This window comes from Aquarana catesbeiana, linkage group LG01 (genome assembly GCF_042186555.1).
Source record: "Aquarana catesbeiana isolate 2022-GZ linkage group LG01, ASM4218655v1, whole genome shotgun sequence".
In the NCBI taxonomy this organism is placed as follows: Eukaryota; Metazoa; Chordata; class Amphibia; order Anura; family Ranidae; genus Aquarana; species Aquarana catesbeiana.
Genome location: NC_133324.1, coordinates 280,692,549 through 280,705,872, shown reverse-complemented (window position 1 = coordinate 280,705,872; position 13,324 = coordinate 280,692,549). Strand labels below are relative to the sequence as shown.

At 42.9% G+C, this 13,324-nt stretch overlaps 1 protein-coding gene across 4 annotated transcripts in view; it reads right to left on the bottom strand.

The window, feature by feature from the left end:
* The window catches only part of DGCR2 (DiGeorge syndrome critical region gene 2), a 103,625-nt gene that overhangs the window by 28,086 nt on the left and 62,215 nt on the right, over window positions 1-13,324 (bottom strand). For all 4 annotated transcript variants that reach the window (XM_073629159.1, XM_073629165.1, XM_073629168.1 and 1 more), the window contains one exon: window positions 8,966-9,091. In XM_073629159.1, the coding sequence (XP_073485260.1) occupies window positions 8,966-9,091 (126 nt within the window). The remainder of the gene's footprint in view (window positions 1-8,965; window positions 9,092-13,324) is intronic.

The following is a 13,324-nucleotide window of genomic DNA, read 5'->3' as shown; positions in this document are numbered from 1 at the left end:
CATGATATTCCAGTTCTGTTTAAAAGAAAAAAAAAAAATAATAATGTTACTTTAACACCTTAAGGCCACCAAAGCTTGTATTCCAATGATGAGGAAACAAACTTCACCATCTACTGTTTTAAAAAGTTCTACTAGAACTTCTGAGATCCAACAGATTGAGCAACTAACTGTGGCTATAAAAGACCAGGATGATAAACACTGGCAAATATGGACACCGTAGTTGTTTTACAATGACCAAACCCACTTAACATCTCAGTAAAACAATACACCTTGAGCTCTTACCCTGCCATGCACCCCTTTGGACTTGGACTGTAGCAGACCCACTGCCTCCCCTCCCCTTTTGTTCCATCTTTCTCTCTATACTTTGGATACTTATGAAGTTTTCTTGCCTCTTAAAATATGCAAACCAAGAGAAATGACAGCTATGAGTTTTATGTACATTGTACACTAGGTCTGATGTTGGTTTTGACTAACAATCTGAATTGTCGATTTCAGCTAAATAAAAGAAATGTATAAACAAAAATATATGCACAATATTCTTAAATTGTACCTAAACTCAAAAAACAAAAAATAGGATTTCTATAACAGCTTACCTGTAAAATCCTTTTCTTTGAAGTACATCACGGGACACAGAGCCATAGTAATTACTATGTGGGTTATAGGCCACCTTCAGGTGATGGATACTGGCACACCCTAAGACAGGAAGTCCACTCCCTATATAACCCCTCCCACTACTGCGAGTACCTCAGTTTTTGTAGCAAAGCAATACAGGTGTATACCAGAAAGAAGGGGGGACCTCTGTGTCCCGTGATGTACTTCAAAGAAAAGGATTTTACAGGTAAGCTCCTATTTTCTTAATCGTACATCACGGGACACAGAGCCATAGTAATTACTATGTGGGATGTCCCAGAGCAATGCCAACTGAAGGGAGGGAGACACAAAATTAGGGCACCATGAGATCAGAGAACTTATACTGCTGCCTGCAGCACACCGTGCCCAAAGGCGATATCCTCATGACTTTTTACATTTTGATAGAATCTGGTTAATGTATGGACCGGGTTCTGGAAAAAATGAAGGTAGGACAATATCCTGGTTTAAATGAAAACTTGACACTACCTTTGGTAGAAAGTTAGGATGAGGACGCAATACCAACTTATCTTTGTGAATAATTAAATATGGCTCTTTACAAGCCAGAGCAGCCAACTCTGATACCCTTCTTGCAGAAGATATGGCTACCAGAAAAATGAATTTCCTTGTCAAAAGGACCAAGTGAATGTGTCGTATCAGCTCAAAAGGCTGTTTATGCAACGCTGACAGAACTAAATTCAAGTCCCAAGGGTTCAGGGGTGACCTAACCGGAGGATGAAGCCGCGTTACCCCCTGAATAAAGCTACGAACCAAAGAATGCGAAGCAAGTGGTCGCTGAAATAATACCGATAAGGCCGAGACCTGGCCCTTGATAGTACTCAAGGCCAACTTTATTTCTAACTCCATTTGTAGAAAGTCAAGGATTCTACCTATGACATACTTCCTGGGGTGCCAACCCCTGGATTCACACCAGGAGACATGCCTTCCAGACTCTAATATATGATTCTGGAGGCCGGCTTCCTTGCATTAACCAAAGGTAGATACCACTGAACCCAACAGCCCACGCTTCTTCAGAATGTGGGTCTCAATAGCCAAACCGTTAAAATTAGCATTGGTAAGGTAGGATGGAATACTGGACCTTATGAGAGAAGGTCTAGATGTGGTGGTAGGGTCCATGGGTCCCCTACCGCCATCTTTATGATCTCTGCAAACCAAGATCTCCTGGGCCACACGAATCACCGACTTTCCTTCCTGCTTGATCCTGTGAAGAAGTCATGGAAGCAGCAGAACATGAGGGAATAAATAAATCAGTGAAAACTGATTCCACGGGAATACCAAGGCATCTGTTCCGCAAGCTAGCGGATCTTTTGTTCTTGACACAAAGTTGTTGATCTTTTTGTTGAACCTGGACGCAAACAGATCTACATACGGAATTCCTCATCTCTGACCTATTGCCAGGAAGATGTCAGGGTGAAGAGACCATTCTCCCGGGAACAACTGCTGGCGACTCTAGTCCGCCTGCCAATTCCCTATTCCTGGAATGAAGACTGCCGGCAGGCAAGGTCCATTGTTTTCTGCCCAAGTTAGGATATGATTCACCTCTCTCTGGGCTGCACGACTTCTCGTGCCCCCTTAGTGATTGATATAGGCCACTGCTGTGGAATTGTCGGATTGGATCCAGACAAGACAATTCTGTAATCTGAACGTCCATGCCCTCAGGGCCAAGCGCGCTGCCCGAATCTCTAGAATACCGATGGGCAAGGTCATTTCAGACCTGGACCATTTCCCTTGGACAGTCACCTCTTCCAGGACTGCTCCCCAACCCAAAAGGCTGGCATCTGTTACCACCTTCCAGGTAACTGGTAGGAAGGATTTTCCTTTCTGCAGATTCTTGGTCATCAACCACCAACTGAGGCTCTGGTGCACCTTTGGAGACAAACTCATTGGGAAATCTAGAGCTTGGACCTTCTTGTTCCAAGCCGATAGGATACTGTTTTGCAGCAGCCTCGAATGAAACTGAGCATAAGGAATGGCCTCGAATGAAGCCACCATCTTTCCCAACAACCTCATGCAAAGTTGAATAAAAGGATTCTTCTTTGCCTTGACTACCTGAATCAGCTCCCTTATGGCACTGATCTTTGCCTGGGGTAAGAATACCCTCTTCTGGGCTGTATCTATGATCAGACCCAATTATTCCAAACTTCTTGATGGTTTTAAGGAAGATTTCTCTAGGTTGAGAATCCAACCTAGGTATTCCAGGTAGTTGACTGTGGTGACCATACTTTGGTCCAAGCGGGATACCGACTGGTCTATCAAGAGCAGATCGTTTAGGTATGCTAAAATAGTTATACCTTGAGCCATTAATCTGGCTAGAGGAGGGGCCAGAACCTTTGTAAATACTCGAGGAGCAGTAGCTAGTCCAAAAGGCAGAGCTACAAACTGAAAATGAAGATTTTCTATCTCAAAACGTAGATATTTCTGGTGACCGGGGAAAATTGGTACATGGGAGGTATGCATCCTTGATGTCGTGACGTCAGAAGTTCTCCACCTTGTAGGATGGAGACTACTGATCGGATTGACTAAATGCGAAAAGAGCGGATATTCAAAAACGGTTTAGATCTTTGTGATCTAGAATGGGTCTGACATCTGCATTTGGTTTTGGTATCGTGAAAAGGTTTGAATAAAACCTCAACCCCTGCTCTTCCAAGGGGACCACCGATATCACCTTTTGAGACAAAAGATGGTCCAATGCTTGAGAGAGAGAGAGACTTCTTTTTCTCTGGAACCCTGGGAATGTTTGATCTGATAAAACGAGGAAATGGGGACTCTCGGAACTCTAGTTTGTACCCCAGAGTTATTGAGGAAGCCACCCGTTTGTCTTGACACTCTTCCTGCCAGATCCTTGAGAACTGCAGAAGTCTTCCCTCCACTTGAGCAAGCGGGGGCGCCCCTTCATAAGGAGGCTTAAGTATCTTGTTTTGTAGGTTTCCTTCCCCAGGACTTCTTCTGTCCCTGGGATTGACCCTGAGTTTTAGCTCTTGAATTTGACGGTGTAGGCCGTCGAGACTGCCTGGAGGCTGATGCTCCTGGCACTGAAGAGGCTTGTTTAAATGAAAAACGCTTACTCCTTTTCCTAACTGGCAAAGGGGTACTTTTCCCATTAGAAAGTCTTTGGATGTACTTATCCAGATCCCCAAACAGCTGTTCACCACGAAAAGGAAAACTAGCCAGGAGCTTTTTGCAGGGCGCTTTGGCTGACCAATTTTTCAACCATAGAATTCTATGCATATGCACCAGCCCAAGCGTAAGGCCTGGGGAATAGAATCTCTCATAGCGTCTATTGCAAAACATAACGCCCCTGATAGCTTGGCCAATTATTTGGGCCTGCTGATCAGGAATAATCTTGGAGCACCTGTTTAAACTGGTCTCTCAAGGACTGACATACACCAATTGCTGCCAGCGCAGGCTGAGTTACAGAACCTGCCAGAGAAAAAGTGTTTAATAGGAATTCCAACTTTGTATCCGTTAGATCCCTAAGCATTTGAGTACTGTCTACCGGACTAATCAAACTTTAATTCACAGAGGATATAGCAGCGTCAATTGCTGGTATCTCCCATTTTTTATTAAACTTTTCCTCCATAGGAAAGCATTGAAAACTTTTTAGGAGGAAAAAAAAATGCTCATCTGGGTGATCCCACTCAGAATACATAAGCTTTTCCAGCAATGAATGGAGAGGAAAGGCTTGCACAGCTTGGGGAGGCTTTAGCGAACCCAAACAAGAAGTAGGCTTGTCAACTGACTCAGTTAAAGGGTAGCATAAATGTGGAGCGGACCAATTCAGTAAGAGATTGTACCAATCTTTCAGATTGTGAACCTGATCCTTCCGCATTTGACCCCTCAGAAGAGGAGTAATCAGCGACAGAATCGGCATGTGTGTGTGGGTGTGCGCAAGGAGGAGCCCCGGCAATCAAACCATTGTACAGGGGCGGTAAAAGACGGAGCAGCATCGCCGATTGTTCTGGCCTCCCCCTATCCATGTGGAAGAGGGGGAGAGCTTTGTCCAGATGGGGGGGTGTTTTTTTTGTAAGAAAATTCCCCCCTCAATTGTACCGGAGGCCTGGGCTGCTCACCGGAGGGAATCTGCAGCTTCTGCTGAGACAGCGTTATCTTTGAGGAAAGCAGTGGTGACTTTTAGGCATGACATTTCCTTTTTTAAAGGAGACCATTCATAAGAAACTTTAAAATCCCCTTTAGAAATCTCCACTTACCTCTCCCGCCGCAGGGTTTTCTGTGGTAAAACCAACAGACCCAATCTTCACCTCTCAAAGTGGGCTCCATTTAAAAACCTTCAGGAAACGGGGCCCCTTTTTATCGGGGGATCCACACTCCTGGATGCATAAAAGGCTCCGCCAGAAAAACCTTATGGCTGAAAAAAAACAAAAGTACTGTATCCCGGGGTCCAGCTCTCTAAAAAGAGAAGCGTTACGGGCTAAGCCTCGTTTCTTCCGCCACGAGGCCCGGGTATCATTCAATTTGGCCTGAAGAGACACTTTGAATGGATCCGGCTGCATAGCTAGCCCCAGCAAAGATTGCTCCAGTGGAGCTAAGCATAGCACATCTAAGGCACTGGCGAAAAAACTGAGGTACTCCCAGTAGTGGGAGGGGTTATATAGGGAGCGGACTTCCAGTCTGAGGGTGTGCCAGTGTCCATCACCTGAAGGTGGCCTATAACCCACATAGTAATTACTATGGCTCTGTGTCCCATGATGTACGATTAAGAAAAAATATGTTTTATGTTGCAGTTTACCAAGCCTTAGGATGTGGTGGGTGCATTCGTTTTCACATTTTCAGCAAGTACAGAAAATACCTGTTGATCTTGCCAGAAATGTCCTTGTCACTTCCTGTGAGCTTAAAAGAAGAAAAACAAACACCATTTTTATTGTGTAAATTACTAGTCCCAGCAATACATCATTCAGCATGAAGATGAACAAAAGGCATAAAGTACAGCCTTTGGGACAACCATGGCTCCTCTATAGATGCAGTGGAGAAATGAGCGTAGATATTAGGGGACAGGAAGTGTGTTATTTGCAGGATAACCAAGTGAAATTAAAGAGAAAAAAAAACAAAAAAAAACAAATGCAGCTATTACATTATTTTCAGTTGATATTGCAAATGATATGCGAGGAAAAAAAATAAAAAAGGTAGCTGCAATTGTAAATAACTTACAGTTAAATGACATAGAAAGAAAAGGCACGACCCCTTTGTTTTACGCGTTACGACACTGGTTGACACTCATCTCAGTTATATCAATTATGGAAACTGCCAGTTTCATTAACTGCTGAAATCTCGCTCTCTGAATGTATGCATGAGAAAACATTTTTTCCCCCAGTTCACACATGACTGGTAAACTGACATACTGCATTTTTCTTCAAAAAATACTATTTGCATGTACAGTGCCTTGAAAAAGTATTCATACCTCTTGAAATGTTCCACATTTTATCATGTTACAACCAAAAGCGTAAAATGTATTTTATGGGATTGTATGTGATAGACCAAACACAAAGTGGCACATAACTGAAGTGGAAGGAAAATGATAAATGGTTTTCCATTTTGTTTTTTACAAATAAATACCTGAAAAAAGTGTGGCGTACATTTGTATTCAGCCCCCCTGAGTCAATACTTTGTAGAACCACCTTTCACTGCAATTCTTTTTGGGGATGTCTCTACCAGCTTTCCACATCTAGAGAGTGACATTATTGCCCTTTCTTCTTTGCAAAATAGCTCAAGCTCTGTCAGATTGGATGGAGAGCGTCTGTGAACAGCAATTTTCAAGTTATGCCACAGATTCTCAATTGGATTTAGGTCTGGACTTTGGGCATTTCTAACACATATGCTTTGATCTAAACCATTCCATTGTAGCTCTGGCTGTATGTTTAGGGTCGTTGTCCTGCTGGAAGGTGAACCTCCGCCCCCAGTCTCAAGTCTTTTACAGACGCTAACAGGTTTTCTTCTAAGATTGCCCTGTATTTGGCTTCATCTATCTTCCCATCAACTCTGACCAGCTTTCCTGTTGCTGCTAAAGAAAAGCAACCCCACAACATGATGCTGCCACCACGTTTCACAGCGGGGATGGTGTGTTCAGGGTGATGTGTAGTGTTAGTTTTTCTGACACACAAAGTGTTTTGCTTTTAGGCCAAAAAGTTCAATTTTGGCCTCATCTGACCAAAGCACCTTCTTCCACATGTTTGCCGTGTCCCCCATATGGCTTCTTTCTTTCTTTCAACAATGGCTTTCTTCTCACCACACTTCCATAAAGGCAGATTTGTGGAGTGCATGATTAATAGTTGTCCTGTGGGCAGATTCTCCTGCCTGAGCTGTGGATCTCTGCAACTCCTCCAGAGTTACCATGGGCCTCTTGGCTGCTTCTCTGAATAATGCTCTTTTTGCTCAGCCTGTCAGTTTAGGTGGACGGCCATGTCTTGGTAGGTTTGCAGGTGTGCCATTGCCATACTCTTTCCATTTTTGGATTATGGCTTGAACAGTGCTCTGTGAGATGTTCAAAGCTTGAGACATTTTTAACCTAACCCCGCTTTAAACTTCTCCACAACTTTATCCCTGACCTGTCTGGTGTGTTCCTTGGCCTTCATGATGTGGTTTGTTCACGAAGGTTCTCTAACAAACATCCGATGGCTTCAGATAACAGCTATATTTATACAGAGATTAAATTACACACAGGTGGACTCTATTTACTAATTAGGTGACTTCTGAAGGCAATTGGTTCCACTAGATTTTAGTTAGGGGTATCAAAAGTTTATACACTCACTGGCCATTTTATTTAGTTATACCTTGCCATTACTGGGTTGGACCCCCTTTGCCTTCACAACTGCCTTAACTCTTCATGGCATAGATTGAACAAGGTGTTGAAAACATTCCTCAGAGATTTTGGTCCATATTGACATGATAGCATCATGCAGTTGTTGCAGATTTGTCGGCTGCACATCCATGATGCGAATCTCCCGTTCCACCATATCCCAAAGGTGCTCTACTGGATTGAGATCTGGTGACTGTGGAGGCCATTGGAGTACAGTGAACTCATATGTCATGTTCAAGCCATTTTGAGATGATTTGAGCTTTGTGACATGGTGCATTATCCTGCTGGAAGTAGCCATCAGAAGATGGGTACACTGTATTAATAAAGGGATGGACATGGTCAGCAACAATACTCAGATAGGCCGTGGCGTTTAAACGATGCTCAATTGGTACTAAGGGGCCCAAAGCGTGCCAAGAAACTATACCCCACATCACTATAACACCACCACCAGCCTGAACCAGAGATACAAGACAGGATGGATCCATGCTTTCAAGTTTAGGCCAAATTCTGACCCTACTATCTGAATATCGCAGCTGAAATTGAGACTCATCAGACCAGGCAATGTTTTTCCAATCTTCTATTGTCCAATTTTGATGAGCCTGTGGGAATTGTAGCTGTTCTTAGCTATTCTTATTTTTAGTTCTGGTTTCCTGTCCTTAGCTGACAGGAATAGCACCCGGTGTGGTCTTCTGCTGCTGTAGCCCATCTTTTTCAAGGTTCAATGCATTCAAGAGATGGTATTCTGCATACCTTGGTTGTAACGGGTAGTTATTTGAGTTACGGTTGCCTTTCTATTATCTCGAACCAGTATGCCCATTCTCCTCTGACATCAACAAGGCATATTCCTCCACACAACTGCCGCTCACTGGATATTTTGTGTGTGAAAATCCCAGTAGATCAGCAGCTTTTGAAATACTCAGACCAGCCCGTCTGGCACCAACAACCATGCCACGTTCAAAGTCACCTAAATCCCCTTTTCTTTCCCATTCTGATGCATTGAGTTGCTGTTTGCGGATTAGCAATTTGTGTTAGCAAGCAAATGAACAGGTGTACCTAATAAAATGGTCAGTGAGTGTATATATAATCTCTGTGTGTGTGTGTGTGTGTGTGTGTGTGTGTGTGTATATATATTTTTGGGATCACCGAATCAACACCAGTAACTGCTAAAGGCACTGAGAAAACATTTTTTCCCCCCTAGTTCACATATGACTGGTGTGATGTGCAGTGTGGTGCAGACATACTGCATTTTTCTTCAATGCACTGGAGTTCAGCCGATGTCAGTGCTGGTCACCGCACTGCAGCTCCACTGTAGCAGATAAGAGTGAAAAGTCACATTGACATCTCAATTAAAAGCTAAATCGTGCCTTACATTGTAACAACTGATCCCCACCACAAGCACAGAAAGGAGGCCAGCCTACGCACTGAAAAAGATTGTTTTAGTATGCAGGCATGTGTGAACAAGCCATTACAAGACAGGTATCTGAGAGGTTACATAATACAACTTACTGCTAAAGCGCACAGGCTGGGCAAAGTTCACCGTATGGAATCGTGGCGTTTCCCCATTTCTAACCCGACCATGTCGTGTCTCCACAGCCTCCTTTCCATGATATATTCTCTGGTCTCCAGACACACCTAAAAGCAACATATAAAAATACATCTGAAAGATCTATAATAAATTAGAAATACCAAAGCAGTACTGTTAAAAAAAATAAATAAATACACGCACTAAAATATATATATATATATATACACACACACACACATACATACACACACATACATACACACACACACACACACATATATACATACACACACACACACACAGTGGGGATGGAAAGTATTCAGACCCCCTTAAATTTTTCACTCTTTGTTATATTGCAGCCATTTGCTAAAATCATTTAAGTTCATTTTTTTTCCTCATTAATGTAAACACAGCACCCCATATTGACAGAAAAACACAGAATTGTCGTCATTTTTTCAGATTTATTAAAAAAGAAAAACTGAAATATCACATGGTCCTAAGTATTCAGACCCTTTGCTGTGACACCCCTATATTAAACTCAGGTGCTGTCCATTTCTTCTGATCATCCTTGAGATGGTTCTACACCTTCATTTGAGTCCAGCTGTGTTTGATTATACTGATTGGACATGATTAGGAAAGCCACACACCTGTCTATATAAGACCTTACAGCTCACAGTGCATGACAGAGCATATGAGAATCATGAGGTCAAAAGGAACTGCCTGAAGAGTTCAGAGACAGAATTGTGGCAAGGCACAGATCTGGCCAAGGTTACAAAAAAATTTCTGCTGCACTTAAGGTTCCCAAGTGAACAGTGGCCTCCATAATCCTTAAATGGAAGACGTTTGGGACGACCAGAACCCTTCCTAGAGCTGGCCGTCTGGCCAAACTGAGCTATCGGGGGAGAAGAGCCTTGGTGAGAGAGGTAAAGAAGAACCCAAAGATCACTGTGGCTGAGCTCCAGAGATACAGTCGGGAGATGGGAGAAAGTTGTAGAAAGTCAACCATCACTGCAGCCCTCCACCAGCGGGGCTTTATGGCAGAGTGGCCCGACGGAAGCCACATGAAAGCCCGCATGGAGTTTGCTAAAAAAAAAAAAAAAAAAAACACCTGAAGGACTCCAAGATGGTGAGAAATAAGATTCTCTGGTCAGATGAGACCAAGATAGAACTTTTTGGCCTTAATTCTAAGCGGTATGTGTGGAGAAAACCAGGCACTGCTCATCACCTGTCCAATACAGTCCCAACAGTGAAGCATGGTGGTGGCAGCATCATGCTGTGGGGGTGTTTTTCAGCTGCAGGGACAGGATGACTGGTTGCAATAGAGGGAAAAATGAATGCGGCCAAGTACAGGGATATCCTGGACAAAAACCTTCTCCAGAGTTCTCAGGACCTCAGACTGGGCCGAAGGTTTACCTTCCAACAAGACAATGACCCTAAGCACACAGCTAAAATAACAAAGGAGTGGCTTCATAACAACTCTGTGACTGTTATTGAATGGCCCAGCCAGAGCCCTGACTTAAACCCAATTGAGCATCTCTGGAGAGACCCAAAAATGGCTGTCCACCAACGTTTACCATCCAACCTGACAGAACTGGAGAGGATCTGCAAGGAGGAATGGCAGAGCATCCCCAAATCCAGGTGTGAAAAACTTGTTGCATCTTTCCCAAAAAGACTCATGGCTGTATTAGACCAAAAGGGTGCTTCTACTAAATACTGAGCAAAGGGTCTGAATACTTAGGACCATGTGATATTTCAGTTTTTCTTTTTTAATAAATCTGTAAAAATGTCAACAATTGTGTTTTTCTGTCAATATGGGGTGCTGTATGTACATTAATGAGGGAAAAAAAAAAAAAAAAACCTAAATGATTTTAGCAAATGGCTGCAATATAACAGAGTGAAAGTATTCAGAGGGGTCTGAATACTTTCCGTCCCCAATATATGTTATATAGATAGGAGGTGTGTGTGTGTGTGTGTGTGTGTGTGTGTGTGTGTGTGTGTGTGTGTATATATATATATATATATATATATATATATATATATATATATATATATATATATATATATATATATATATATATAATATATATATATTTTTTTTTTTTTTTTATAAACGTTTCCATGACTTTACCTGGAATGTAGCCCCCTCTCAACTATAAAGTGTGAAAGGGCCAGCACTGGGATAGGCAGGAAGGGATGTCCAGAAAGTCGGTAAAGCTGAACAATAGAAAGAAAAGCCTGGAGAAAATGAAGGCTGCTGGCCAGGCATTGCACATCTGCCTGCAGCCTGATGTCTACCTTCTCAAGGGAGCTCAGAGGTGGATAGGAGATACGATAGGCAAGCATGCCAAGTGTATTTGGATTAATGGTGTAGAGTACTGTGATGAATTATGTGGATTGTTAACGCATACTAATGTAAACCGTTACATTCAGTGCTTCAGAAAATGACAGTGGATTTACTTACAACACCGTTTCCTCCTGCCATTTTGTATGTAGAATTGAGTGAATGTAACTGCACATAAATGCAATCACTACTAGTGACCACCGATTCCATAGGACTTAAATTGCAGTTACCATTTACATTTTAACCAAAGGGTAAGCATCACCATGTGTATGGGTCATCTGTGCAGAAACAGGCTCCATCTCTCACTTAACCAAGCAAAAGTGACCATCCAGAGTGAATTGAATTTCTTGTTGGCAATTTGGACATTTTACAGTAGTAAATTTGGGGGGGGTGTCTCCTGTAAGCAGGACATTTTCCTGCAGAATAGATTTTATGAATACATATGAAAGCCATTTTATTGTGTGCATTTGGCCACATAATGTAGCCTTTTTAGAACCACACCACTCTATTCACTGTGCTGTAAATGACATACTCAAGGCCCTCACTGTAAGTGCCACACTTTAAACTACTCCCTTACACTATGCAGTACAATACACACACTAGACTGCCCCTTTGGGTATGCAGTGCAGTATATTACATGCTGAAAAACTCCTGTAGAATCAGCGCTTTTTAAAGCCCAATGTGCACAGACCCTTAACCGATTGCCGCCCCTGCCCACAGTCAAATGATAGAGGGTCGGTGAGGCTCTTGTTCTGGGAGGACGTCATATGACGGCGCCCCAGAAGGGCCGCCATTACGCACTCGTGGGGGCGCACAGCTAGGACACAGCAAGACCCTGATCTCTGTAAAGAGCCGTGGCTCTTTAACCATGTGATCGGCTGTGTCCAATCACAGCCGGTCACATGCAAATTAGGAAGTGCCATGAATTGGCTCTCCTCGCCTCACACTGACAGTGTGTGGTAAGCAGTGCCTTTCAGTGGCATCTCCTCGTACGGGGAGACCTGGGCAGGTAATCGGGGCACTGGTTAGTGCCCCCGATTACAGGAAAGCCCCAGCAGTGCCCATCAGTCCCACCAATCAGTGCTGCCCATCAGTGCCCACCACTGCTACCCATCAGAGCTGCATATCCGTGCCACCTATCAGTGCCTCCTCATCAGTGCCCATAAGTGCAGCCTCATCAGTGAAGAAAAATTAACCTCTTTACAAAATTGTATAACAGAAACAAACTTTTTTCTGCAACTTTTTTTTTTTTTTGTAAAAAATAAAAAATCCCAGCAGTGATTAAATACCACCAAAAGAAATCTCTATTTGTGTGAAGAAAAAGAAAAAAAAATATTTTGGGTATAGTGTTGGATGACTGCGCAATTGTCAAAGTATGACAGTGCTAAAAGCTAAAAAATGGCCTGGTAAGGAAGGGGGTGAAAGTGCACTGTATTGAGGTGGTTAATGAGTGGTAAGCTGCAATATTTTAAACCAATGTTAAATCCAAAACCAGAAATGTTAAATATTGCAGCTTTCAAATCATCAGATGTGGTGGTTTTCACCTGGTGATCTAGCAGTACCTACACTCTGGATGAAGGAGAAGAGGTGGCACAGCAGACAGCAGCATTGTCAGCCCTGGGGGAGGAGACTGTTAATGTATCTAGATCTGCTAGTCCACCTAACACATTTTTTTTTCCCTTTTGCGATAAAGGTTGTACATAAATAAACAAAAGCTAAATCACTGTAAGCACCTGTCAGTGGTAAATGGTCTGTCTCTTGTCTGCAACTAACACATTCTGCTGGAAACCTTGGTCTTTTGAAAAACAGACTTACTTTCTGGATCACCAGATGAAAACAGAAGAAAGTAAGCCAAAAAAAAAAAACACAACACACCCCAAAACAAAAACAACTAATGCTCCAAAGACATGCTGGTAGGTTAATTGGATCCTGTCTAAATTGTCCCTAGTATGTATGAATGTGAGATAGAGACCTTAGATTGTAAGCTCCTTGAGGGTAG